Genomic DNA, 26,708 nt, shown 5'->3' on the forward strand with positions numbered 1-26,708 from the left:
TTTACACTGGTATGTAACAAAACTTCCAACCCATCGACCTATTTTGCTCGTATTTAAATGTGTAATTTTGTTTTTGCAGAAAAACGAATTGCCTTATGAATCTGCTGATGGTAACAGGATAGCTACAGTTTTATTCTATGTATGTATTATAAATTATGTCTACAAGTCGTTTTTTTGCCGAAAGCTTTAACATAATTTGTATTTGTTGAGATGTCCGACGTGGCGCAAGGGGGCGCCACAGTGTTCACGGAGCTTGGAGTGAGTGTGTTCCCTGTGAAAAGCTCGGCGCTGGTCTGGATGAATCTGCACCCTTCGGGCGAGGGCGACTTGTCGACGCGGCACGCCGCCTGCCCCGTGCTGCGCGGCTCCAAATGGGGTGAGCACTACAACAGACATACAAACACACATACAAACATGCAAACGTAGCATTTATGAGGTACGATGCGCGGTTCTGAACTGGCCAGTTGGCCAGTAGAGCTTAATAAATAAGTTAGTATTAAACTATCATACGTGAATAACCAGCGTCAATGAAACCATACAATCTATGACTGGCTTGTGGTACTGCTCCATTGTATTACCAAAGTGGAAGCCAGACATTCAGGTCTGACAGTTTACTTTATGTTACAGTTGCAAGCAAAAGTTTTACCTGTACCGCTCTTTCTGATAAGAGTAATATTCCTTGTAAACTTAATGGTTTACTTATTGAATTTGAAAATAACCTTTTGACATATTTGTACATTGTATTTCATTGTTTTTACAGTATCAAATAAATGGATCCACCAACTCGGCCAAGAGTTGCTCGCGCCGTGCGATCTGGAATACCAACAAGAACATGTTATGAGGAAAATTATAAAAGCCAAGCCCAGAGCAACGGAATAGTGCAAAGAGTTTTCGTTATAAACGTTGTTACATTAAAATGTTTTATTTAATTTATTTAAACAGTTTTATTTATTTTACCGAAATTGTCGAGTCAGAACTAACTGAAATTTTACCTTAGTTTGGTAGTATCAAACTAGTTTTGTTTGCAGGATTAACTTTTTTAAAGGTTTATTTTATATTTGTTAACGACAGTAATCTTTACAAAATAAATCCAATGTTGGTAAGTCTGTATTTCTACTTTCTCTTTCTACGAAGAATGACAGAAAAATGTTAGTGTTTGAAGACGGTCTCCTTTACAGGTAATTTACTTTAACATAATTCTCAGTAGAGTTGATGGTCGCGAGCCGTGCGCCGGCGCAGCGGCGTGCTGTAACAATCCGTCGGCAAGGTAAACACGTTACACGTAAAAAACTAGATCGGGGTAAAGATTTTACTTAATTTAACGAGTAATAGTTGCAATAAACCTCTTTTATAAATAGAAAAAAAAGTTAATTTCCCGCTTAAATTACTATAGACAAGAAATTCAATACGAGAAAAAACTACAAAATGTTATGCAGATATATACGTCATGTTCTCTTTCTAATAGTATAGTAATATCCTAATTTCTGTTAGTCGCTAGTTGCTTATTATATTCTTTTGTTTTTGGAATGGCAATTGTTTTAGTGCGGCGTTGAAATGCTACACAAGCATACTTTGTGTCTTATTTGCGTCGCGCTCATCTTCGACTTTCGGGTATGGACATGCGCGGAGCTATACACAGCCATATCCGACATGGAACAGCTGCTGGTGACCCAAAAAAAGATCATCGTTGACTTGGACAACCACATTCAAAAAGAGGAGAAAAGACTTGGCGTTTTAAAAAAGTAAATCTATCATTATGTGGAGATTCTTTACTGATGTGTCACAGTTCATGTGATTTTTATTTTATTTTAGACGGTTAAATATGTACAGAAGAGAACATAATATGGCTCTGGTGGACGTCGATAACTATTTGGGCAATCCAATCAACGCATTCACTCTAATGAAGCGACTCACTATAGATTTAGATTTTATCGAAAAGACGATTAAAAGTGGAACAGGTAAAGCGAGAGTTAAATGCGTTTATCATTATAAATGTTCCAATTGCATCCTCGCTTATTTGGACCTACTAGAGTAGGATGTATCACATTATTCATTACATGAACACATTACAGAATTCGTTAGAGATGTGACAGCTAGCAGCCCAGAGGTGTACCCCACCGAGGAGGACCTAAAGGGCGCTGCGCAGGCGTTGACTCGACTACAGAAAACATACAAACTGGATATACGAGAACTCGCACAGGGGAGATTGAATGGAATCGTTTATAGGTAGACAAACTTGCGAATGCTATTGCGTTTTGGTCTGGAACCGTAAGATTTTGATTGTTTGGAAAAGATGTATTTAGACCTTGGATACAGTCATGTTAGGTTACAGGAAAAGTTAGTTACTAGAAGGGTTTTTCATTGTTATCAATAAATATTAAAGGTTTACGTGCATTACGTACGTGCTTTTTTGAGTAAAATAGTGTATTTTTGTTTCCTAGTACACCTCTGAGTGCCAGCGACTGCTATGAGCTGGGCCGCATGCTGTACCTTATTGACAAATACTCCAATTCCCTGCGATGGATGGAAGAAGCGCTCCGCAAATACAAAGTAGAAGACGAAGTACAAAATTTATCAGAAGTCCAGATACTGGAGTACATAAGCTACTTGCATTATCTATTAGGTATTTTCATTTTATTAGCTTTTCAAGGTCACAAACTCCAAATTCTCCAACATTGTCTCCGTTTTACAGATGATGGCCTAACAGCTTTAGAATGGACCAACAAACTTCTAACTATTGAACCGAACAACCAACATGCTCTTAAATACATTCCGTATTATGTGAAGAAAGTAAGAGAAAATAAAAAGATACTTGAAATGGGAAATGCACTGGACGACGAAGATGAAGATGAAATCTATTTAGAAGCAGACACTAAAATGTATGAAACCCTTTGTCGCGGTGAAATGGAACTTCCCTCTCAAATAGTTAGCCAGTGAGTTGTATTATCATACAACAGTTGTATCCAACATGAGTTCTAAAATGTCACATGTTGTTTAGTATTCTTCCAATTTCAGACTCAAATGCAGTTATTTGACGAAAAATCATCCGTTTTTAAAACTAGCTCCTATAAAGACGGAACAAGTGTACATAGCGCCCGACGTGTTCGTGTACTATGGGGTGATGAGCGATGACGAGATTGAGCACATCAAGACCATGGCTAGACCCAGAGTCAGTTCAAACATTCCATTACATAATCTGTTATTAAATAAGTCGCCATCGATCTTTATGTTCTTTCGTTCTCCTGACGTGCAGTTGAAACGTGCGTCTGTCGTCGATTTCATGGGCAAAGGGACAACATCAGACTATCGTATCGCGAAGCTGGCTTGGCTGAAGGACGAAGATTCCCCTGTGGTGACGCGCGTCTCGCAGCGCGTCGAGGATTTCACTGGTCTGAGCATCGCCTCTGCGGAGAAACTGCAAGTCCTTAATTACGGCATTGGTGGGTACTACGTACCACATCATGACAATCAATTGGTATGTTTATTTTGTTTTATTTTATTTATTTACGGATAACTTACAGATAACTTTAAATAATAATAATAAAAGAAACAAAAAAATGAAGGCCAATTACAAGTTATCGCAGATAGTCACAAATATATATTATAATAAAATTCAGTCCTTGTAAATTGTATCACACTTATATGAAGATAAAGATCACCTTCCACTCACTATCGCGTATTGAAAAAACGGTCATTGAGGATTCGTTTAACTTTGGGCGCCGATATGTTAAATATGTCTATACAATCAGAAAGTGCATTATAACATCTACACGCTCGCGCTAAGTAACTATTTTCTCGGTACTTATTCTTTACACGCGGTGTGTGTAGTATGTTGTGCGCACGTGGACGAAGCCCGGGTGTGGGTAATAATAATAACTTTATAATTTCACATGTTAAGCCAATACTTCTATTTGCAGCTTAGGTAGTAAACTATACTAAATTAGTTTTTCTAATTTTATTTCAGAAAAGTAAAATGCGTTTTGAAAATGTATTCGACAAAAGGCTTGCTACGGTTATATTCTATGTAAGTGTCTAAAATTCGTTAGCTTTTCTTGGATAATGCTTTTGAACAAAAAAAAACTTGTATTTGTTGAGATGTCTGACGTAGCACAGGGGGGCGCCACTGTGTTCTTGGAGCTGGGGCTGAGCGTGTTCCCCGTGAAGAATGCGGCTTTATTCTGGATGAACTTGCACCCGTCGGGCGAAAATGACGTCGCCATGCTTCATGGCGGCTGCCCCGTGTTGCGCGGCTCCAAGTGGAGTAAGTGCTAAAAACATACAAATATATACCGAAGAAACAATCACTAACGATTTTTTTTTTCAGTATCCAGTAAATGGATTCATCAAGACGGCCAAGAATTACTTGCGCCGTGTGATCTGAAATACCAACCAGAAGAGGTTTTACGGGAAATTATAAAAGCCAAACCTAGAGTATAAGTGTTGTAGCATATATATATGTTGTATATTCCCTTGTTTTGAAACAAATAGACGTTATAATAAGAAACTATTTATTTCGTATTGTAAAAAGACTGTGTATGAATTGAAGTAGATAATGCTATGCTAAATAGTAGATACGCGAGATGGTAATATGCAAACTTACTAGATGCTTTGCTTGCGCTCAAAAAAATCGGAAAGGAGTCTAGCTAAGTGAATAATAAAGATTGCATTTCCAATATAAAGGCGAAACATCTTATTTCACGCTTACCTACAATCAGCGATACAAATTGCCTCACTGGAAAACTAAAAAAAAAGTATTGTGTGAATGTAATATTGTCGAAAAAGGCAAAGTACGTGTACTACAAACATTGGGCACAAAAGTTAACTGGTGATAAGTTACTCTTATTTAATAAAAAAAAAACTATCTGCAGGACTTATCGGTAGCAATATTTTGCAGCAATGTACAATGTTGTAAATAATTTCACCTTATATTATAAGCAATGGGTGTTGCATACTGTGCATTGAGAAATTGGTTATACTATATTCCACTTTTTTGTATTGTTATTTTAATTAATTAAACTTGTGATATAACAAGGTTTGTATATTTTTAAAAGTGAAATTAAAAATTAGTTTTAAAAGACACAATAGAATATCGATTACATCTCACAATCGAACTTAATGTTACAATTATCTGATTTATTTTACACTAGCTTTAGCCCGCGACTCCGTCCGAATGGAATTAAAAAAAAAAAACAAAAGCATTATCCTATGTGTTCTTCTATCGATGCTAAATTTCATCAAATCCGTTCAGCCGTTTGAGCTACAAACTTTAACATACATCCATCCATCTATCCATCCATCCAAACTTTCGCATTTATAATATTAGTAAGATTTCTATTTAAATTAACATTTTTTTATTATTTAATTTTATTTTAACACTAACTTTTCCAATTCATGATTTTAGATGAGGGTTTTCAGATCCTAGCTGATCAATAAGAGTATTTCTTGCTTTTCTCGATACCGCGACTAAATCCGTAAAATCGTTTTTAATTTAAAATATGTAGTATTCACATACGGAATCAATATTTCTTAATTTCGTTTCAGTGTAAACGTTTTCTCGTTTCGATAATGTTTTTTAAAATATCACTATTTTTAATTTGTTATTGTAAACCAAGTCTTTGGACGGAGGCAGAAGTGTATACGGCGATAACGGACCTGGTGGCCTTGCTACCTACTCTAGAAAGGACTATAGAGGATTTAGAATATTACATCGAAACAGAAGAGAAAAGCCCTGATACTTTAACAACGTACGTTTTTATAATCTATACATACATTTAAAAAAATTAGAGTGTCTGTAATATCAAAAGAAAAATTCCAGATTACGGGAAGATGATGTATTTGCGCTGCTGATAACGAAATCGCATTTTTTTTGTCTGTCTGTCCGTAAGCCGCGTTTGTTCCGAGTAACCTCCGAAACGGCTGGGCCGATTTCAACCGGACTTTTACTGACATAGACGGGCATATAGGCTACTTTTTATCTTAATATTGCGTGAACGAAGTCGCGGTAACAGCTAGCTAACATATTTCACTTGTGTATTTTATTATATCGTAAGTAGAAAGATATTTAGTATCATGTTTTATAGAGTGAAATGACTTTGTAAGCAACTTGAACGATCTTTAACGTAGAGTTCGAGCCTCATTTTACTTGATTGAATCATTATTTCCACTGTGATACGTTAACGTAATCTGATTTTAACACTTTCACTGCCATCGATGGCCATGGCGTACAATTTAATAGGTACATATCGTAGAACCATCGTACGTGTTGATAACTACCGCTCTCGGTATCGCTTAGGTAGCAATTCAATTTACTTTTATTATCTTGTTTTAGGCAATTGAATCTGTACAAAAAAGAAAAAGAATTAGCCTCTAAAGATTATTCGGAGTATTTGGAGAATCCTGTTAACGCGTACATTCTCATAAAGCGGCTTACTTCTGACTTGGAATACATCACACAAAATATACAAAATGTTACAAGTAAGTTAGGATAATTAAAACACAGAATAAGAGTATGTCCTCCAAGATTGAAAAAAGTAAATTATTTGTATTGGAAAATTGATTTGAGATTTAATTATATTATAACGACTAATTATCAAGAGCCTAAAAATAAAATAAACTATTTACCTATTATCATATATACATATACACGGATAAATATAGATATAAAATAAAAGACTCGACTACTCTGTGGTAAAGGTCTGGAAAAGGTCATTCAACGACCTTTTTAATTATTTTTTTTATTTCCAAGATGATAGTACTATTAAACTACGGCATGAAGATCTCATATATCCTACAAAAGAGGATCTGATTGGTTCAGCGATAGCCCTCTCCAGACTACAAAATACTTATGCGCTAAACGTCACCAAACTCGCTAAAGGAAGACTGACTGATGCATCATTTGGGTAACATTAACTTTTTTAAAGTATGAATAGGATATTTATACTGTCATGAAACTAAAATAAAAATTAAATGTTACTGTGTAAAAAGTTTTCTTAAATATTCAGTGTCACTTTAATGTTCCATTTAAAGTGGACTCGAAGGCCGAGTCGGCACAGAATGTGTTAATAACTAGGTACATTGACCATAAATAAATTACAAGAATTTCTGAAAATCAAATGATTTTTAAAATCCGCTCGTTTGCCCCCTTTTTTTTATAAAAATATATATATATATATATATTTATCACTATTTCAGTTATTCCATGACTGTGAACGATTGTTTTAAACTTGGTCAAATACTTTACGTACACAATAAGTTTAGACATGCATTAGAATGGTTCTTAGAAGCGCTTAAGAAATTCAAGAAGGAAAATGAAACGCAAGAAGTTTCGGAGACTGAAATCCTTAACTATTTTTCTTATGCTCTATATTACGTGGGTCTGTATAGTTGTTTAAAATATTCTGAATTAGAAATTATCTAACTGTAGTAAATTACCTTGTCGACTTTATAAATAACTAGTTTTAGCCCGCGACTCCGTCTGCGTGGAATTAAAAAAAGAAAAAGTATAAACTATGTGTAAGTAAAAACTATGTGTTCTTCCAGACTATCATTCATAACCGTGCCAAATTTCATCAAAATCCGTTCAACGGTTTAGGCTACAAACTCTAACAAATATCCATCTATCCATCTAAACTTTTGCATTTATAATATTAGTATGATATACACTAACTTAATGGGACTTTTAGTTAATTAACTTCCTAGAAATCTTCAAAATCAATTTATTGAACAAAAACTTTTCTAACATAAAAACATTAAGATGGAACATTTATTAATGTTCAACACAATATGTGGAAATTAGCATAATCTATATTACAATTAAATCCAACGATAAAACTCTACGATTTATAATTGAAATAAAAGTGCCAACAAACTCTCAGAACAGTAAATCGATAGCCAATATAGGTCGCTGGGCTTTTAACCTAATTGATGGAGAGACGCGCCGATCGGATTTTACTTAACCGAGATTTATCTTAATTGAATTAACAACACAACTACGTATAAAAATGGTACAATTTAATGAAAAAAAATTACAGATGACGCTAAAGCTGTGTTTAAATCAACTAAGCAAATATTGGATATTGATAAAAAATATGCAATTGAAATCGAAGATTATATCAGTACGATAATAAATATTGAGATGTTGGAAGAATCTCCTAGTACGGAAGACTCCAGCGTAAGTAAACAATACGCCAACTTAGACAAAATTAGGTACTAAGCTAAGCTAAAGTTGAGGGATAGCTATTCAAGATACCGTTTTATATAGTTATTTTTTATTGTTGTGTGGCTCTTTAAATAGAGGTCAGGTAGATTTAAACTCTGTCCCATCTATACAATAACTAGCAATATGTAAATATTAAGAATTTATCAAGAAATTACTTTACCTAATTCATAAATATTTAAAATTCAATTCAAGGACGAGCTTGACGAAGACAGTGAAGAATATCAAAGATATTTCAGGAAGGAACAGTTTGTTTACGAAGCGCTTTGTCGCGGAGAAATAGAATTGCCTACTGAGGTTACAAAGAAGTACGTATTCTCTCTTATAAGGTTTGTTATTTTAAACAATGTACAAGATTGTAATTATTACGTTTTTTAGATTAAAGTGCAGTTACCTTACACACACTCATCCATTTCTGAAGTTAGCACCGATCAAGACGGAGCAATTATACATAGAGCCTGATGTTTTCGTCTTTTACAACGTGATCAGCGACGAGGAGATCGAACATTTGAAGATTATATCGAAACAGAAGGTAAGAATATCAAAACATTTCAACAAACAGTCGATAGACCACACTAATAAATCTGTTAAATTTTAATATTATAAAATAGTACCAGGATGAACACTGGGTTTGAAGCTCTCTAGCTGTTAATTGGACTTTTGTGGCAGCTCAAACGATCGGAACTGGCAGGTTATACCGATTTCACGAATGATACGGTGTCGAAGTACCGCATCAGTAAGACGGCGTGGTTGTACGACTCGAGTTCGCCGGTGGTGGCGCGCCTCTCACGTCGCTCGGCGTACCTCACCGGCCTCAGCACGGCCACAGCAGAGCCCCTGCAGATCGTTAACTACGGCCTCGGTGGACATTTCTCACCGCATTTTGATTTTTTCTTGGTATTTATTTTTATTGCTTTCCTCGTAAGAACAGCAAAAGTCATTGAATCATTCTTAGCATTGGAAAGGCCTAACATGTTTAGCAGTGAAATATTTTAAACTTATCGTAATGGCGATGCAGTCATTTCAGTAACCAACAACATAGTATGATTCTAACAGTTTGCATGTAAAGTTTTTATAAATTAGTTTATCTTGTTTATTTCCTTTAATTGGATGTATTAAAATTATATAACAGAAAGACTCTGTGCCAGAATTGCCCAAGATGAAACAGTACGGAAACAGAATAGCAACTATCATATTCTATGTGAGTATGTTTATTACTCGATAAATACTTTTTTGTCGCGTAACTCTTCTTACATGTTTTAAAACACATAAAATACTATAAGAACAATTTACTTTAAAGTTATTTGATAACCTATGAACTTTAACTATTACATATTAACGTCGTGTTATTTTATCTTATCGGCCGTTGTGTGTTAAAAATATTGACAGATTTTTCGAACTTAATGTATCTAGATCGCAATGAAAACAAAAAAAAAAAAATACGGTAATAAAATGCAAGAACGAATAAAAATAAAGTATAATTTTATGCCCACATTTTATACAATAATCAGATGTCCGACGTGTCACAAGGGGGCGCCACAGTGTTCACGGAGTTAGGTTTGAGTGTGTTCCCTGAGAAGAACTCGGCACTGGTCTGGACGAACCTGCACCCGTCGGGTGAGGGCGACATCTCTACACGCCACGCCGCCTGCCCCGTGCTGCGCGGCTCCAAGTGGAGTGAGTATCCAACTGTACAAAAAAAACAATAGATTTCCTCTCAAAAAGTAATGCATAATATCCATAACAGTAACTCTTCGCAATAAAGGCGGTTTCTTCGCAAAATTGCAGTACTTCCCAGGAACACAATAGATGTAATGCTAGCTCCGAGATCGTTCTAGATATGGCAACGAGTTTAATATTAAAATTTGATCTTTTCCATCTAAGAATGAGAATTATATATAAAACTAGCTTTCGTCCGCGGCTCTTTCCGCGTGGAGGTAATCAAAACAAAACTGGGTAGCCTACGTGTATTTTCAGACTATACACTACGTTTATACCAAATTTCATCGACATCGGTTCAGCCGTTTAGGTTATAAACTCTAACAAACATCCATCCATCGATCTAAACTTTCGCATTTATAATATTAGTATCAAGTATCATTACCTTTTAGTTTCGAACAAATGGTTTCATCAAGTAGGGCAAGAGTTCATCCGACCTTGTAACCTGGAACACCAATTAGAAAACGTCAAACGGAATATTTTTATGCCCCAACCAAAGACATCGGATGAGTATCATAGACAATTTATAATTGACTGGTTTACAAAAAACGGTCTTGAAAAATGTATGTATGCATAGACATTTTTATGATCTGTAGAATTCCTTCTATCTTTTCAGCTCGAACTTAATAAATTTTTTATCTGTTTGTTCAGTTGTAACCGTTTTTCGTCTTCAATAAACAATGCACTCCTTTACTGGGTATATCGTTTCTGTAATATATTGTTTCTACATCTGAAAACATTCTGTATAAATATAATTATTTAACACATTATTTTTTTTTAATTTTCTTCATTTACAGTAAATACTTACCTACGTATGTAGATTCTTTCGCCAATTGTTTGGATATATCTTAAATGGAAAGGTGAAATGGCTTCTAGATTAACGATATTTTCTATCTCTTTGACTAGTTTGTCCTTTGTATAGTTTTACATGCGTAATTATAACACAAATATATTTAGACTTTTGTAGAGTAAAAGCTTACATAGGCTTGAAGCTAACAAGCGTATCTTATCTACTTATTACTTTTAATTTTGACAAAAATCTTAACAAAATGTTTCAAAATAACATAAACATTACACAATTTACGTTGCAGTGGTCATCAAATTACGATCACGAAATAAAATTCGGACGTCTTGAGTTATCTTCTTTCTTCACATCTTCAGCAAGGTTAGTGGAGAGCAATTTAAGACAACAAAAACGTTACATATAGAATTAAACTTATACTGTACATAACATTCTTGTTGTTTATACATTACCCTAAATTAACCTCGCCACTGGAGCTTCTTGGACTGAATATCTTCATAATGATGGAGTATAGAATATTTCAGAACAAACAAAGTAAGTACATGCATGGTAGAGCTTAGCATTGCACACTACTGTGTTTGCTATGAAACACTCCGACGGCGAACTTCAGCCTCTCTTCGTACCAACATCGCTGTAATCACCTCCGAATTAATAAATTGAGTTAAGTGTTTTTTTTTCCTTTTTTATTTAAAAATAGTTGCCCGTCACAGTTCCCTACGAGTGGACTTTTTTAATTCATCATTAAAAAAAAATTTAGTTCGCTTAAGGAAGTTTAAATGACATTTTTTTTTTAATTGGTCTCCGGTTTCATAGATGCATCCCTGTTGCTTTCCTTTTCTTTAAGTTTTAAAACTCAGAATTTATAAGCCACATCTGGAATTTGAATATGCATAATAAAATTGTATTTCAGTTAATTTATATTTCTATATTCCATAATCTGTTACTGAATTTTACCATTACATTTTTTTCAAGAATTCGTTCGGTGTGAAATAACAAACATTTCCGTAATGTCTGTAAAAACGGTTTTCCGAGTGGCGACGCATTGTTATGGAATAACGATTCTTTGTTATAAGGTCAATGGAGTGATGCACGTTATTGATACTCGGGTTGCGGAGGTACATACCGAGAAACACTTCAACGTTTAGTGCAATACGCGAATTATACTTTTGTATTGTTTTGAACATCGATATATTTGTCTCTTACTTAATGTACTTCAGTCATATAAGAAAGAGGACAGATTTGTTGTGTCTTTGTTTATAGTAAACAACAAAATCTGTTTATAATTATATCGCTTAACACAAATGAAGAAAAAAAGTAGATTATTTAAGTATGAAAAAAAATCATTTATTATCATTACAGTTTTATCGATAACACAAGCATTCTCTACTAATAAAAAATCGATAACTCGACAAGTCCAGTTCAGATTGTTTCAGTCTAGTAATCGATTCCAGCTATGTATGGAATAATGTAAACCCAATCAGTGCATTCGAGAGTAATAAGAGATTTGTTTGTAAACGAGATAAAACTCCAAAGCAACTAAGCCGATTTTGAAACTTACATAACTTGAAAGTTATAAAGTTATTGTAAAAACAAGTAATCAGAGACTTTATCTGCCACTGCCTGTTGCGAATATGTTCACAAAACGCTGATTTCATTTTTTCAACATCTTTAAATACTTGATATCAGAAATGACAATAACTGTTCTTTACTTCATTTTAACTTAAATAACGTACATATTGATCCTTAATCCTTCTATACATAAGATTCAATTACAGTTCAATTAATTCGCTAGTAGACATCACATTTTTTTTTTAAAAAGACACATAAGACAATACAAATAGTGACTTCAACTATAAAACTAAAAAACCTAGATGTAAGCGGTATGTATACTCCAAGACTAACAAACTTCTGACTGTTGTGAGGTCTGTGTCTGTTTGTCACATTTATACCAAGTCACTTTAATTAATAAACTAATTCTTATGACTTGTTAAACACAAAAATTAAGACCTACAAGGTTAATGAAGGTACTCAAATATCAGCATTATTAACCATTATGTAATCGATGTTGCCATTACACGAATGCCAAAAAATCACTTACCTACATTACGATGCCAAAATTTAATTTATTGTTTTTGTGTTTCTAATTAGTTATTTAAATGCAATTGACAATTAAAATTTTGTAAGCAATTTACAGTAATTTTTAGGGAGCACATTTTAATTGGTTTTTTAATGGGTATTTAGCCACGTTTGTGAAAAGACAGCCACTTATATCACTTTCGCGTGGGCCAAATGCTGGTCGGTGACTGCTGGGAGCGGAGACCACGGCCGCTAACGATGAAACCGGAGCTCTGGACTGTAAACATCCACCGATCGGAATCCTCACCTGCTCGCTGACAAACGACGTATCTGCCAATGTGTTTGTCTCACAAAATTATTGTCAAACTCTATTGAAATTTAAGTTATTTTCTGTCACAATCAATTATATTGGTTACCTAAGCGGCGTCTCAGTGTATTTATCAACTAAATGTACACTAAGGGAAGCCCTAGTGATCACTTAAAGACTCTAAGTGCGGTTGATGCCCCAAAACCAGCCCTGTCCTTGTGACCTAAATTTTAGGACTAAATTGTAAATAGACTTTCAAATAGTGTAATAACGCAAATCAGTATTTCTATGCTTGTCCACTATTTTATTTTATTATAATTTTTACAGATATACATTCATTCTTTTTTAGAAGTTTACTAAGTTAGTATTCTACTAGACTAGACTAGACTAGTCTAAGTTAGTATTGTACATATAAATTAGATTACGTATAATCATATTAGTGCACATGGACATTTTGCTATCAGATTATGATGAAACTTTTAACATTAGTTAGTAGCTATTCGCGGGTCCTTGTAACTTATATAATTTAAATGTAGGTAATCCGAATTATTTTGTTATTGTCTTAAAAAAGTGGGTAGTTTGAGAACTCATACTAGTACTACCTATTACTACAAGACGCGCAGTGGTTGTCAGTTACCGTCACTTACGAAACCGTTTTAAATTAATTTTGTGATAGCTGCTTGGTCGCTTTATCTATATCGCGATTAAAATCATAAAGTCCAAAAGAACTTGTGGTTAAGTAGTTGGTGGCACGTGACATTTGTACAGCACAACTTAATTTGGAGTTCGCACATTATTGTAAGTTCAAGTTTGATTATAGTAATATAAATTGAACCATAATTGTCACCATTTTTCCATTCTTAGAATGTCCCTAGTAAATCAATTTTTAATTTTGCATGCAATCTCAGTGCTATCTCCTATGGAAATGGTCTTTAAATCGTCGATTGCTATTTTAAAAGTTGATTTCCACATTCATGATGAGTAAGGAACCATTTGTAGTAACATTAAATTATAATAGTTCAAGTTAGTTTAAATCAAAATCTTATTCTTGTATACTGTAGAGTGCAATTTTACTTCTTACTAATATTATAAATGCGAAAGTTTAGATGGATGGATGAATGGATGTTCGTAAGAGTTTGTTGCCTAAACGGATATCGATTAAATTTGGAATGGACGTAGAGGATGGTCTGGAAGAACACATAGGCTACTCACTTTTGTTTTTCATAATTCCACGCGGACGGAGTCGCGGGCAAAAGCTAGTCATGTAATAAAATAAACATAATTTCAAGATTTAATATCTACTTAAATGAGCCCGTGATTAGAAGCTGCCTTGAAAAATAAAATGTTAGTTTTTTAAGCGCATTTTTTATGTTTTACTATAACAGTTGCGGTAATTTGTACTTTAATGCAATTTTTTTCGAAATTACTTGCAATTTTTACTATTTTTAGGCTTGTTAGTTACATACAAATGTATTAAATATTGGTAAAAAATTATTTCATATTTAAAAATTTGTCAGATGTTTCCAAATTTTCCTACTATTTACCTGAAAACAACTTAAACATCCTCGATTGCTATGTATTTTTGTGGCAGTGGCACGCGTTGAATTTGTTTTTTCCTTTGCATTTAACAATCCGCGGAATTCATAAACATGACGGTTGGCGCGAAATCGTTAATGATTCTCCAAATGTACTTTATGTCGTGTTGGGATGCGACGCTCGTGTTTACATAACACTTATTCTGAAAAATGCACCGCTCCACTTAACTAAGAAATGGCGCCACCTGCATACGGCTACCATACGCATATAGAACTAATATATGTTTTTTTATAGAAGAGGAACAAGGAAGCAACTTAATAATTTTTTGTTAAGTTTTGCCTCTACCCGCTGTGCTATTCTATAAGGTCCGCATACATCTTTGGTCGTAAAAGTTTTTAAACCAATACATTTTTAAGTCTTCGTTTTTTATTCACAGTAAAAGTAAACTACTTTTAATGTAATAATCGCTCTTTACAACATTATTTACCCAAAATTAATGTGAATTATTTGCAATTATGGCACTAATGTAAGGTTTTGTAAAAATCGGAAAAATCTGTTTTTTTTTTATAAAAAATTAAATAACTTTAAAACTATAGAAAATCGGACAACATACTTTGCGTTTAAATAATATCTATTAAGGTCCTCTACCTCCACAAAAGCGTTGATCCGTCCGTTAAAAATCATCCTGTATATCGTTTGATCTATAATACGTTAAAAGCTCGCTCGTATCCAGTATATTAAGTTATAGTTCAAAGAAAATGTATGAATGGAATAATAATTTTATGTTAACATCGACTAAGCACTTAAAAAGCTTATGAAAATAAAATGAGGACTTAAAAATATGGGTGAAAAGAGAAATGTTTTTATTATTTACAACTGTATTCCTTAAATAAGTTTCTAGATAAAATATGTTATTTATTACATTAAGAATAAGAAGTTATTTCAAATGAGTTATATGAAAAGGACAACCTATATCAGACAGGTTTTTCAACAATTATTCACATGTTTCGAACTCTTAACTCTTTGATAACATTATGCATATAAAATATAAGGGCATCAATATAGGTAGGAGTAATTTGTATTTGCGCAGGATATTTTATTAGTTCCTCAGAATTCCGCGACTCTATAATGGCGCTGCTGAGTAACAATCAATACTCGTCCAAGCTAGCTCTAGGCACTAACCTACTTTGTACATCAAAGTATGTCATATACCTTATGCCCTCAATATAAAAAACGGATTAGATTTTTTTGCATTTATATTCATTGAATCCAACTACTACTGCTAGTGGCTAATTTATGCCTTATCTTTACTTTTTTAATATCTGAAAGTCCTTTTCAGTATTTGTTCCTACAAGACGCACTGTATTAAGTTATTTTAATAACGCGTAGCCTTATTTAGTACATACTTAGATTATTTTCACAGCCATATTGTTTTGTATTACACTATATTTTCTATCTCAGAAGCCTCTATAAAATCCTAATGACATAATCTCACTGCAACCCAACTGTTGACAGTATTTTTTATAATAAATAATTTCTTTTAAAATAACTTTTCATTCAAAAAAATTTTTTTTTAAATGTAAGCTGTATTTTATACAATTTGCTGGTAATCTAAAGGAAATCTGCATCTCTAAATGTCAAGACCTTAGTTCAAAGGATCATTTCTATAGTCATTTTCTGATGGGACCAATAATTAACAAACTATAATTATTTGCTTTGGTTATAAATACATTTACAAATATTAAAGTTTTGTTAGGTTAGTATGAAATGAAAACACTGATTTTAGAGTAGAATTTTATTGTTTACTACAACATCAAAACTAAATTTTATATTACTAATTGTGATTTAAGACAAAACATCCATTATATAGCTATTACATCAATATAACATTCAGATTTCATTTAAAATATTTGATTCATAAATACTGATAAAAACATTCAACACATAATAATGTGATTAATTCTACTTATATAACTAGATTTGGGTAACAGGAATAAATTGTAGAGATAGATTTATAAATTATATAAATTAAGTAATAGGCAATGTAGAGATGTCAGGTTCCTTTGTTCAAATAAAAAATAAATTAATCTGTCCATCCTTCTATACCCTGTACGTATCTCACAACAATTCAATTTCACTCGTTCCCATAATCTGTTGGAATATGCAATACAAACCGTAGACAAATAGTAATAAAGGGGATCAAAAATATAAATCTTCAAAACTTCGAGATTCTTATAGATAACATATTGTTCTAACGAAGAAATGTTTAATATCAGACTCATAAGTTGGACTTTAGGAATGTGCAGAGCTTAAAGCTAAGGACAATATAGATCAACGCTAATGGTTTCACAATAAACATGGGTTCTCTAACATAGTTACTTCTAAAACATACTAACATTCATTAGATCAAAAGACATTTAACATCAATAGTTGCGAGTCACATTCAAGAAGATTACCTATTTTGACGAGCTGACTTGATGAATATAAAGCTATTCTATAGCTTCAGTTAACATACCATATTTAATTTTATAAATTAAAACACAACATCAATATTGGCAAGAGGTGATTATTTAAAATTATGCATAAACGCCCAATCCTAAATCTGCCATTGGGGCACAAAATAACAAATTAAAACTTAGAATAAAATTATAATTATGTCAGATCAATAAAAATATCACAACAAAAAGAAATAAGTAGCATTGTTATGCTAAATTAAATTTCATAATTACGGAACTTGGAGATCACTTCGGATGGTGGCTCCTGATTGCCAGGACCCCAGCGTCCCCAGAGAGCAGCTCCGCCCTCGGAAGCCCTGCGAGCAGCAGCGACGCTCGGGCCCAGGCTGGATGGGCCAGACGAGTGGCCAGACTCACCCTCCAGCATACGGTCCTTGGTGTTGGGCTTGGACCAGTGCATTGACTGCTGCACATGATCTTTCATGCTCAGCCACTGCTTGTACCCCATAGCGACACCACTCTGCCTCCACTTGTCATACAGAGCCCGCTTGGATGGCTCGCATAGTGTCTCCTTTGCCTCCTATAAATATTAACATTGTGTCATCATAAAGGCAGATAACAACCAATTACTATTAAATCAGAAGTAAGTTTTTAAACCTTTAGTTGTTGAAATTTAGCTTCAGCATCTTTATCACCATCATTCTTATCAGGGTGGTGTTGCAGAGCCAACACCTTATACTCTGCAGTTATCTGCTCAACCTGTAATTATTAAAACAAAAAAAAAACAACTCATAAACTTGATAATATAAAATATGGAAATCCCAGTTAAAACTATAATGATTCATTTTATGGTGCTGGGTTTTTCCTTCTAGTCTAGGTAATTGCGCATTTTAAAATGTTAAGTAGCTGTCTTTGTATTTAAAACACCTCTACCAAGTATAAGTATCGCTAGAAGGATGTAGGTCACGTATAGCCTTCGCTTAAAATAAGGTCATTGAATAGAACATCGAATCAATACTTTTACAAAGGTCTAATTGCTATTGTACCTGTATTATAAATTGCCATTATAAACAACGCACAGCATTTCACTTACCGTAGAGTGCTCGTCGCAGCCCAGCAAAGCGTAATAATCTTCGTCAGGGTTTCTTTGATAATTCAATATCTCATCCACTCCGGTCATTTTCACGACCCAACCCACCTGCACAACACCCAACAAAATACTGGCTGGCCGACTCTTGGCTCTTTGCTCTACTTTAACTTTGATTACGCTTGCGCACAAGTTAACGAGTATGTTGTCCACCTTAAAACCAATAAAATCACAGAACACTGAATTCTCTGCGTACGCTAAATCTAAAACATACTAAATTAATGAAATAACTTTAAGTTAATTATTTACGTTTTAGATTGATTGAGTCTGGTATTGGCCGATTTTTTTTTGCAAATGGGTTGACTTAAAACTGAAACTGAAATAAGTTATTACTAAACAACTACTGTTAATAATCACATTGATACTTTAATTACTTGCTGATAATTATTATATAGTAATTATCATTATCAATTTGATTTAAAAAGAAAATAAAGATATTTATTGGCATTAATACAAAAAACCAAGAGTTTAATTTTAATTTCTTGAGTGGCAACACTGAAATATTCCAATATACGAATTTTTTTCATGTGCAAATCGAAGGCTTAAACGTGCTATAATGGATTTACCAGCTTTAAAAACATAGTACGCTTATTAAATCACCATACTAATGTCTTTTTATATTGGATATATTTTAATTTACCGTGTAATAACATGAATCAACAGATTTGATATTTAAAAGTATTGACTAGCTTATTTTTGTTGTTGTTCGGAACTGCTTCTAGCAAATGTCAAGCTGTCATCGTGAACTGAGAACGGATCCGAGGTTGTCATAAATGACAACTGAGCCGACAGCACAGCCCAATGGAATGGATTGACTGGCTAAATACACTTGCTTGCGTGTAAAATAGCTAAACACATATTTCTTTGTTATGCAGGATATAAGCGGTCACAGCATATTGTTGAATATATTATTTTCTTTAAAAACGTCCGACATTTACGACATGCTATAGGCTATATGTTTTCACGTTATTTATTTTGGGGGTGAATAAATTGAAAAAAAAATGTCAAGCAAGTAAGAGACAAAAACTACAAGCCAATAGCAGCAAACATGCCATAGTAATTGTAAGCCAACGGCCAATGTCTTTCGTTGTCACTTGGGCAATTTTGACATTTACTGCTCAAGGTTTTACGCAACGTAAACAATAAAATAAATCTCTTATAATTTCATGCGGGTGAATCCGGTGGGGTTTGCACGAGAACAGGTAGTATATTTCACATAGTGAAGTATTAAATGTATTATCCCGTATGTACCCATATTGTATACAAGTTCTAATAGAGACTAAAATAATGTTAAAAGTTAAAATCTAAGTTTTGCGATATATTTTTCAAAAACTGCTAAACGCTAATAGAATAATCCATTCATTGATGTTACCTGTTGTTCGCTAATAATATTTAATAATAAAAAAATATAGCCTATAATGGTAAAAGAATTTTTGAAATCGGCCTAGTAGTTTTTTGAGTTATTTCAATGCCTACAAAAATACAAATCTTTCCTATTTCTATTATATTCTTAGTAGAGATTTGTATATATTGGAGACGAATTATTTCACCAACTCTTTCACGAACTTTTGTCGAACAAGACTCCTTTAAACTGTTATCTCCACTAAGCAACTAAATCGCACAATAACAGATTCACGTGTTTTTTTAGTGTTGCGATTTCTAAATACTTATCCCAGCAGCAAATTGTTGACCGCTGTCCATTAATTAAGGTTTTTGACTGCGTCGCTAAAAAACAGGAACTTGCTCAAGCATCAATTACGCACAATTACAAAGCGGAAGTGAAGAAACAGGCGAAGGGAATTCATTTAGTTCATTTACTTGTTTTGTACTATACTGGATCCTGCGTAAATACTAAATATGACTATAAATCATTTTTTAAAGTTTACACCCTCCAGCTTCACCTTGGCGTTTTCAAACCCTTGATATCGATATTATATCAACGTCTTCTCAATGATCTTAGGATTGCTGTGCCCAACCTAATATTATACTACCCTCAAATATTCCTTTAAAACTTTTTTTAAATTTATCTACCTACCTGCTTTACATACAATTTAGTATTTGAACCATATAAATTGTTTGTGTATGTAAAGTAGTGTTTGATTCTGATAATGTAATAAATCGTACGTTGTAAAAGTTAATGTTATTGTTTACGAAATAAGTTAATTTATGTTTATGAAAAGTTTTAGTGGGAGTACCTATTTTTGCAAAAAAGTATCCGTAATTTATTACCTTTATTAAGACATAAATGTTTGCTATTAGCTAAAAAGATATTTACGATGGTAATAAATCTGATAAAGACGACGGCCGCTAGAATTACAACAGTGTATAAACATCAAGGCTGACGACATTGCATATTCCGTGCATGCTCTAGACATTGGCGTCTCAACTTCCAACGCGCTTTTGCATCAAAAATAGCTCCCGAAGACCGAAGACGCGTCGGCGTACGTAAGCCCGCGCCGTTCACTGGCGCAACGCGCGTCTCGCGGCAACGAATTAAAAAATAAATAAATAAATAAACCTAGTGCAATTAACTGTGTCGGGTAGGTATAGTGCCTATTGTTATGGTGCGTCGTAGAACACATCGCTGGCCGCTGTCAACGAACTAGTACGAAGATCTTCCATCTTTGGCAGCGGAAGCATCGGCGGATGTCCCGGCGCGGACGATGGGTGAGTGCCGGCATATGAATGCTTAACAACAATGCTCCCGCGCTTCGTTCCCACATTTTCTATTCGCGCCGTGTCTCCGCCCAAAGTTTGTTCAACCTATCATTTTTTTGTCGAGATGGATTTAATATGAACGTATACGCGGAATGAATTTCATATTGCCTTATGTATTTTTATCCCGCGCCCGCCTTGCGCTTTACTCTCCAAAGATAATTTATATAAAATTGCAAACTTCTATTACACATCAATAAATCTTTTTAAAACGGTGATGAATAAGACAGTTTTTTTTTAAATCACAATTAATTGTCATTATTGTTTTCATAAGGCTTTCAACAATATTTTTAAGCAAAAGGAAAGGAACGAAAGTACCTATGTACATAATATAAAAATTCACGGTAGAGTAAATATTAATGAATGAAATTAAAACGATAGCCAAATTAATGAAAACAGATGAATGTTTATAATTTTAATTTTAAATAAAGAACTCTTTAGACTGTAAAATGATTTCTCATGAATGTAACGACGAAAAATATGAATATTAAATTACGATTCAATTCTTCGTCAATTAATTGGTCATAACCCTGCGACCGCACAACATGCTGGACATATACAATACAACATTTGAACGTCTAACATACGGAGTATGTATTAACATTTATAATATTTCACACAGAATATGCACGAACATAGCAGAGATAGTAAGTGTGTCTAAAATGTAAAAATTCGTAAAATGAAAATATTCGTTTTCTTGTAATATCCGCGAAAAAATACTCTTAAAAATAAAAACAAGATTATTTTTATTGATAGAAAATTTTGAAGAGGTCAATGCAACAGATAGTTAAATTGTAATTTCATCGCTTTAAAATTAACAAATCACATCACGTCTTTGTTCCAAATTGGGGTGGACAAGGAAAGCAGTTGCTGTGCGCGTTTAGTTGTGTTTATAAAGGTACAGACCAAATTGGGTACGTATAAACTAGTTCGGCGCTATTTTTATATCAGATGTAAACAACGGGGCTTCGACTCAGAGCTATATAACTATGTGTTAGGTGTTTGCTAATCAGCACCCTTAGGCATATTTAATAGTTTGCTAAATACGCAATACAACACATAAGTTTTTCATAATGAAATACGACGAATGTAGAGGTTCTGTTAATGGACACTGAGAAAAGGTTGATGCTAAAACATTAATTATCCATGAAATTGTATAACATGTTATTACCACCTACTACTTGCTAGACCATGGGGACTTGTTTACAAATATGAACTCGCATTTTAGCTCTATTTCAATGCATATTATCACGTTATTTTTACACAGTTATCTCGAGGAAGTAATAATAATTAAAATATTATTGTTTTTCATTAACCTACTGAGTTATGTAGGGACTGGACTGACATTGACAATACGATGTACTGTTAAGCGCGCGCCAAACGCTGACCACGGCCGTGTCCCGTTTAGACAATGCATCAATTACATCTTTATTATTCTTTGTGTATAGCTTCGTTAACGTTATTATGGAGCTTGATTATCAAAATAAGCAATCAAACATTGCAACAAAACAAAACGCGTTGCAACTCTGACAGATTTTGGTCAAAGATCAATAGTCTTTGATGTATTTTTGTCATAGATGTATGATCGCAACGAATAATCAATATTTGAAAAGTTTTGACACTCACGTATTCTAAAACGAAACGATTTGTTTTGTATATCTAAACCACGTGTATTGTGTGAACGTATGTTACTACATTAGCTTTGGTAATAAGGTTAACTGTCTTGGCATTCAACTTCTAAACATTTTATTACGTGCAGTGAGTAGGTGTAGGTAAAACTGTGTTTTACGCATATCTTGCGAACTCTAGTAAACATTTTTTACAACCTTCATAAAATATTTTAGATGACGCTTTCATGTCATCTGTCGATTTCTGTGGATATCGTTTAGCATCTTTTCTAGGATTTCGATTAACAGCGGTAGTTTTTAATTCTGGCAGGTTAGTAGGAAGGGCCTCTACATGGAATATATCATCGTTAAAAATAAATGCTTTATTGAAATAACTAGTAGCATTTTATTTAACTCCAACAACAAACACATTAAAGTAAATAACGTGTTTCATTAAGTGCATTCAGCGATCAGCGCTAAAACATTCTTAGATTAAATTTTCCCCTCCCCTCACTTACAGTGTCGAAACATTCTGAACAAATGCATATAATTATCTCTGTTACCTAAACCAGGATGAGAGAGACGGCAATACGTTTCCATATAAATGTTTTGGTAATTGAAACTCACGTCGAGAAACTCCTCGTTCTTTTGATGCAACTTTATAGAGCTTTACACTGTTAACGTCAGAAATAAATTTTTATGTCTCACTTTTAAGATTTAGATAATTAATATCCACACAGGCCTTTCCTTCATAGACATATTAACTGAAATATCATGACGTAAAGCATTCGTGGTCTGGGTTTCTTCAAACAAGTGGAGTTGGTCGATGAACTTTTGACATAGTGAAATTTTCCAAGGATTTCGGTTTCGAAATTAAGCTTCAACGTAAATGTTTATTAAAGTTAAATTTGGGCTTACCTATATATTTTGCAATTAAATTGTTCAAACAAAATGATTACAATATTACAAAGCTTTTATTAACAAAAATTGTGCAGCTTTTTATATTTCGTAAGCTTTGTTCTGGTTAGGTTCCTAAATGTTTCTAAAACTCCACAGATTTTATGGTAAAATATTGTATGTTACGGAGTATATTTCTGTAAATAGTATTAACTGTAAGTAATTTTAACGTAAACGTTTACTCCAAAGTATCCGGTATTTCACATGGCGTAGCTTTTTTAGAAAACATTAAGATTTAGTTTTACCATCTCTACAGACACCCTTGTTGGCACCCTCCCTTTGTTGTGTGAAACGGATATCCGATACTCTAGGAAGAGGGTTCGGGTGCACGTAAATACATTAAAACCGGGAACATGCAAAAAAATCAATGTACAGTCAGAAAGAGCGTCATGAAAACTCATCAAAGAGTTTTTATTACCGGTTTCTTATAAAAAATATTGTTATCTCTTTCATTCTTTCCTGTAAAAAGAGAGATATATTCTTTTGTACGAAGAGATGATTCGGAATTGATTTTGTTCATTTCTACCATCCGTTTATCTTCTACAAATTAAGAAACAATGCACGGAATGCCTCCAAATCTGTAGTACAATATCGCGGATGTTGTTATTAGCGTCGCATTCATATGTACATACGTATATTATTACGTATGTAGTAAATTAATTCGATACAAGCGGAAGCAACCAATTGTATCTAAGCGACGACGTCGCGTCGAGCACCGTGCGGCCGATAATGCCCATCTTTGTCTACCCTTCTTTATTCCATTCACTATAATACACTTGTTCCTACTATCTACTTGCATATAGGTCGGATGTTATAACATGTGACCTATCACCTATTTTGTAATATTTGTTATAAATTCAAATACGACACGCTATATGAGTTCCGTATAAAATACTAATTTTATTATTACTAGTACATTATAAGACCCTGTATTATAGGGGAAAAGAATAGTAAATCTCGAAACTTTTGTCAGATATCACAAAGTATTGACTAATAGAAATTTCATCCAAGATTATCTAAAGCAACCTCATACAAAATACCTTTGTAGTTACACGCACTTTATAAAATAAATCATGTTGAAGATTAACTCCTTTGCAAAAGGTATATTCAACAATATCATATCTCTGAGTATTTTCAGTTCGAACAACATTTAATTCTATTTAAGACTATTCCTTGACAGAAACAAGAACAATTCGCTCAGCATTAGAAGCTTGTCCTGTCTTTTGTTTTTAGGTGTCCATATCACTCAAGTATAAAGTCGTATAAGTCATGTCGAGGCGATTTAATATCTAAACTTTAGTCTCTTTTACTGATGTTTGCTGCTACATTGATATTCCCAGTGACTAATACAAGCATTCAATCATCGAGTATCTTCTGTCAGGCAGGGTTGCTTATATTATACGAAGAGCTGAGACAATTTTAAAAAAGTTGTCCAAAGGGATCAAGATAGTAAATAAATTCAGGTCAACTTTATGATATCACGTCTTTCGATAAAAAGGAAATATTTGTATTTTTGTATGCAATTCAAAAATAATGAACAGATTTCAAAAAACATTTTGCTGTTAGAAAGCTACATAAGCTATATTGTTATTAGTAAGATTAGACATTTTAATTTAATTCCACGAAGAAGAAGTCGCGGGCAAAATCTACTCAATTATAAAGTTGATTTCATATTGGAGTGTTATTGTTTCCTAGTTTATAAAGTGCACAGTTTCCCTTAGTTGTGAAGCAATTTCATCATCTCATGTTGATAGCTGTACTTACATAAATACCAAATGTCAACAGTAGGAACTGACGGTTAATCCGGACAGTCCTGAAATTTAGTGGTCGTGTGGCGACCCTGCTTGCAGATATGCACGCCTCAACATATGCGCATCGCATAAATAAACTTGTGCGCATTCCGTAAATACAGCGCGGATTTTGAACTCCAAATCCAGCCGATGTTTATTTACTTTTTTGTAATCCGTTTTCGCCGATGTGTCTTCATTTGTTTAATTGATGTCAAATTACACTGCATTCGACTTTTATTATTTATTCGGTTAGCGTCGAAAAACATTAATTAAATCGTATGATTTGAAATTTTATTTATACGCTCACAAGCTTTATACGAAATCGAAAGACGAAAGGTGGATTTTAAAAAGGAATGAAATTCCTAATTCTATTATTATTTCACGTTGAAAGCTTCTCCGTTTACAATTGCTACCAGACAATCGAAATCCTTCAATCTGTTACATTATCATGCAAAAGGGGAGGAAATAAAATAAAAACTTAAGAGCAAATTTTTCATACTTTAAAACCTTGATCGTCAATCGTTCCAAATTAAAGATTACAACAAAAGTGTGCTTTGTTCGAGAGCAGATGCAAGTAAACAGTTCGCCCCACATCTGGTATATTTTTTTTCTTTCCATTCCACTAACAAAGTGGTCAATTTTTAAAATCGGTCGTCATAACATCCTACCGTGTTTCACGAATACTTATCTAGGCTATATACTAAACGTCAGGTTACTGATAAATTATGAACCAAACATATGAGTTATTCATTTTAAATAATGTAAAAAAATCGTATTATCTACATATTTCTATTCTCCTAATTAGGTTGGAAATGTGAGCGATTTTTTTGTAAAGTTAATCGTAAATCTTGCTTTTTGGTGTTTCGAATGCATATGTTCTTATGACTGACCTTGTTTCGACATAATGACTTGTGTTAGTCATGTAATGTCACCTTCTGACAAACTTCTCGTTTTACAAACGACTCGAATCAGTCAATATCGGATTTAACAACAATAACAGTGAAGATAGTATGCAAGATATAATGTTATCGGTATTTCGTAAATATTTATCATGAAACCTCGCTGGTTTACTCAATTTTCCATAAAAATATAAGCGTCCTTTTAGAGCTAGCCAGTACCGGCCAGGAACATGAATGACCGGTAATAACAAAGTGCGACGTTTATTTACAAACACGGCCGCTTGTGGCGCGGCGTGCGCGGCCGCTACCGAAACGCACCGCGCACGCGCACTCAAATTAAATCTGGGCACAGACTCCCCTACCTATAAAAACATATGGTAGGCAATTTGACTCTACCTTCATGTTTCGGGTTATAAGCATATATTTTATTTATAAATGTTTAAATCTTTTGTGATGCTTATGTTGTATTTCCTGTGTTAATA

At 33.7% G+C, this 26,708-nt stretch overlaps 4 protein-coding genes across 7 annotated transcripts in view; 3 read left to right on the forward strand and 1 right to left on the reverse strand.

Annotated features, from left to right (window-relative positions):
• The window catches only part of LOC106106432 (prolyl 4-hydroxylase subunit alpha-2-like), a 5,439-nt gene extending 4,506 nt beyond the window's left edge, over positions 1–933 (forward strand). The window contains exons 8-10 of the mRNA XM_013287010.1: positions 23–139; positions 211–376; positions 761–933. Coding sequence (XP_013142464.1) covers positions 23–139; positions 211–376; positions 761–879 — 402 coding nt within the window. The 3' untranslated portion in view covers positions 880–933. The remainder of the gene's footprint in view (positions 1–22; positions 140–210; positions 377–760) is intronic.
• An 87-nt stretch (positions 934–1,020) lies between these two features.
• LOC106106614 (prolyl 4-hydroxylase subunit alpha-1-like) lies at positions 1,021–4,504 on the forward strand. Of its 3 annotated transcripts, none has more exons than XM_013287218.1 (11): positions 1,021–1,300; positions 1,543–1,742; positions 1,813–1,958; positions 2,073–2,226; positions 2,442–2,623; positions 2,693–2,933; positions 3,016–3,169; positions 3,254–3,475; positions 3,965–4,024; positions 4,096–4,261; positions 4,325–4,504. In XM_013287218.1, the coding sequence occupies exons 2-11, from the start codon at positions 1,555–1,557 to the stop codon at positions 4,435–4,437; spliced, it is 1,626 nt and encodes a 541-aa protein (XP_013142672.1). In that variant the 5' UTR covers positions 1,021–1,300; positions 1,543–1,554; the 3' UTR covers positions 4,438–4,504. The 3 variants fall into 3 exon arrangements, with proteins under 3 accessions (XP_013142672.1, XP_013142673.1, XP_013142674.1); XM_013287219.1 differs by having other exon boundaries at positions 1,021–1,099; positions 1,179–1,742; XM_013287220.1 differs by having other exon boundaries at positions 1,021–1,742; positions 4,114–4,261.
• Positions 4,505–5,354: 850 nt separating this feature from the next.
• LOC106106613 (prolyl 4-hydroxylase subunit alpha-1-like) lies at positions 5,355–11,055 on the forward strand. The gene is made up of 11 exons (XM_013287217.1): positions 5,355–5,744; positions 6,329–6,474; positions 6,746–6,899; positions 7,192–7,373; positions 8,031–8,170; positions 8,411–8,523; positions 8,594–8,747; positions 8,885–9,112; positions 9,348–9,416; positions 9,727–9,892; positions 10,327–11,055. The coding sequence occupies exons 1-11, from the start codon at positions 5,566–5,568 to the stop codon at positions 10,509–10,511; spliced, it is 1,716 nt and encodes a 571-aa protein (XP_013142671.1). The 5' UTR covers positions 5,355–5,565; the 3' UTR covers positions 10,512–11,055.
• Positions 11,056–16,435: 5,380 nt separating this feature from the next.
• On the reverse strand, positions 16,436–18,681 carry LOC106106477 (J domain-containing protein). 2 transcript variants are annotated; one of them, XM_013287058.1, is made up of 4 exons: positions 18,508–18,617; positions 18,205–18,411; positions 17,769–17,870; positions 16,436–17,691 (listed from the first exon to the last, which is right to left on the reverse strand). In XM_013287058.1, exons 2-4 carry the CDS (start codon positions 18,289–18,291, stop codon positions 17,368–17,370), a joined length of 513 nt encoding a protein of 170 aa, XP_013142512.1. In that variant the 5' UTR covers positions 18,292–18,411; positions 18,508–18,617; the 3' UTR covers positions 16,436–17,367. The 2 variants fall into 2 exon arrangements, with proteins under 2 accessions (XP_013142512.1, XP_013142510.1); XM_013287056.1 differs by having other exon boundaries at positions 18,205–18,681.
• Between the last annotated feature and the right edge of the window lie 8,027 nt (positions 18,682–26,708).

This window comes from Papilio polytes, unplaced genomic scaffold, assembly GCF_000836215.1.
Source record: "Papilio polytes unplaced genomic scaffold, Ppol_1.0 DF822178.1, whole genome shotgun sequence".
Classification (NCBI taxonomy): domain Eukaryota; kingdom Metazoa; phylum Arthropoda; class Insecta; order Lepidoptera; family Papilionidae; genus Papilio; species Papilio polytes.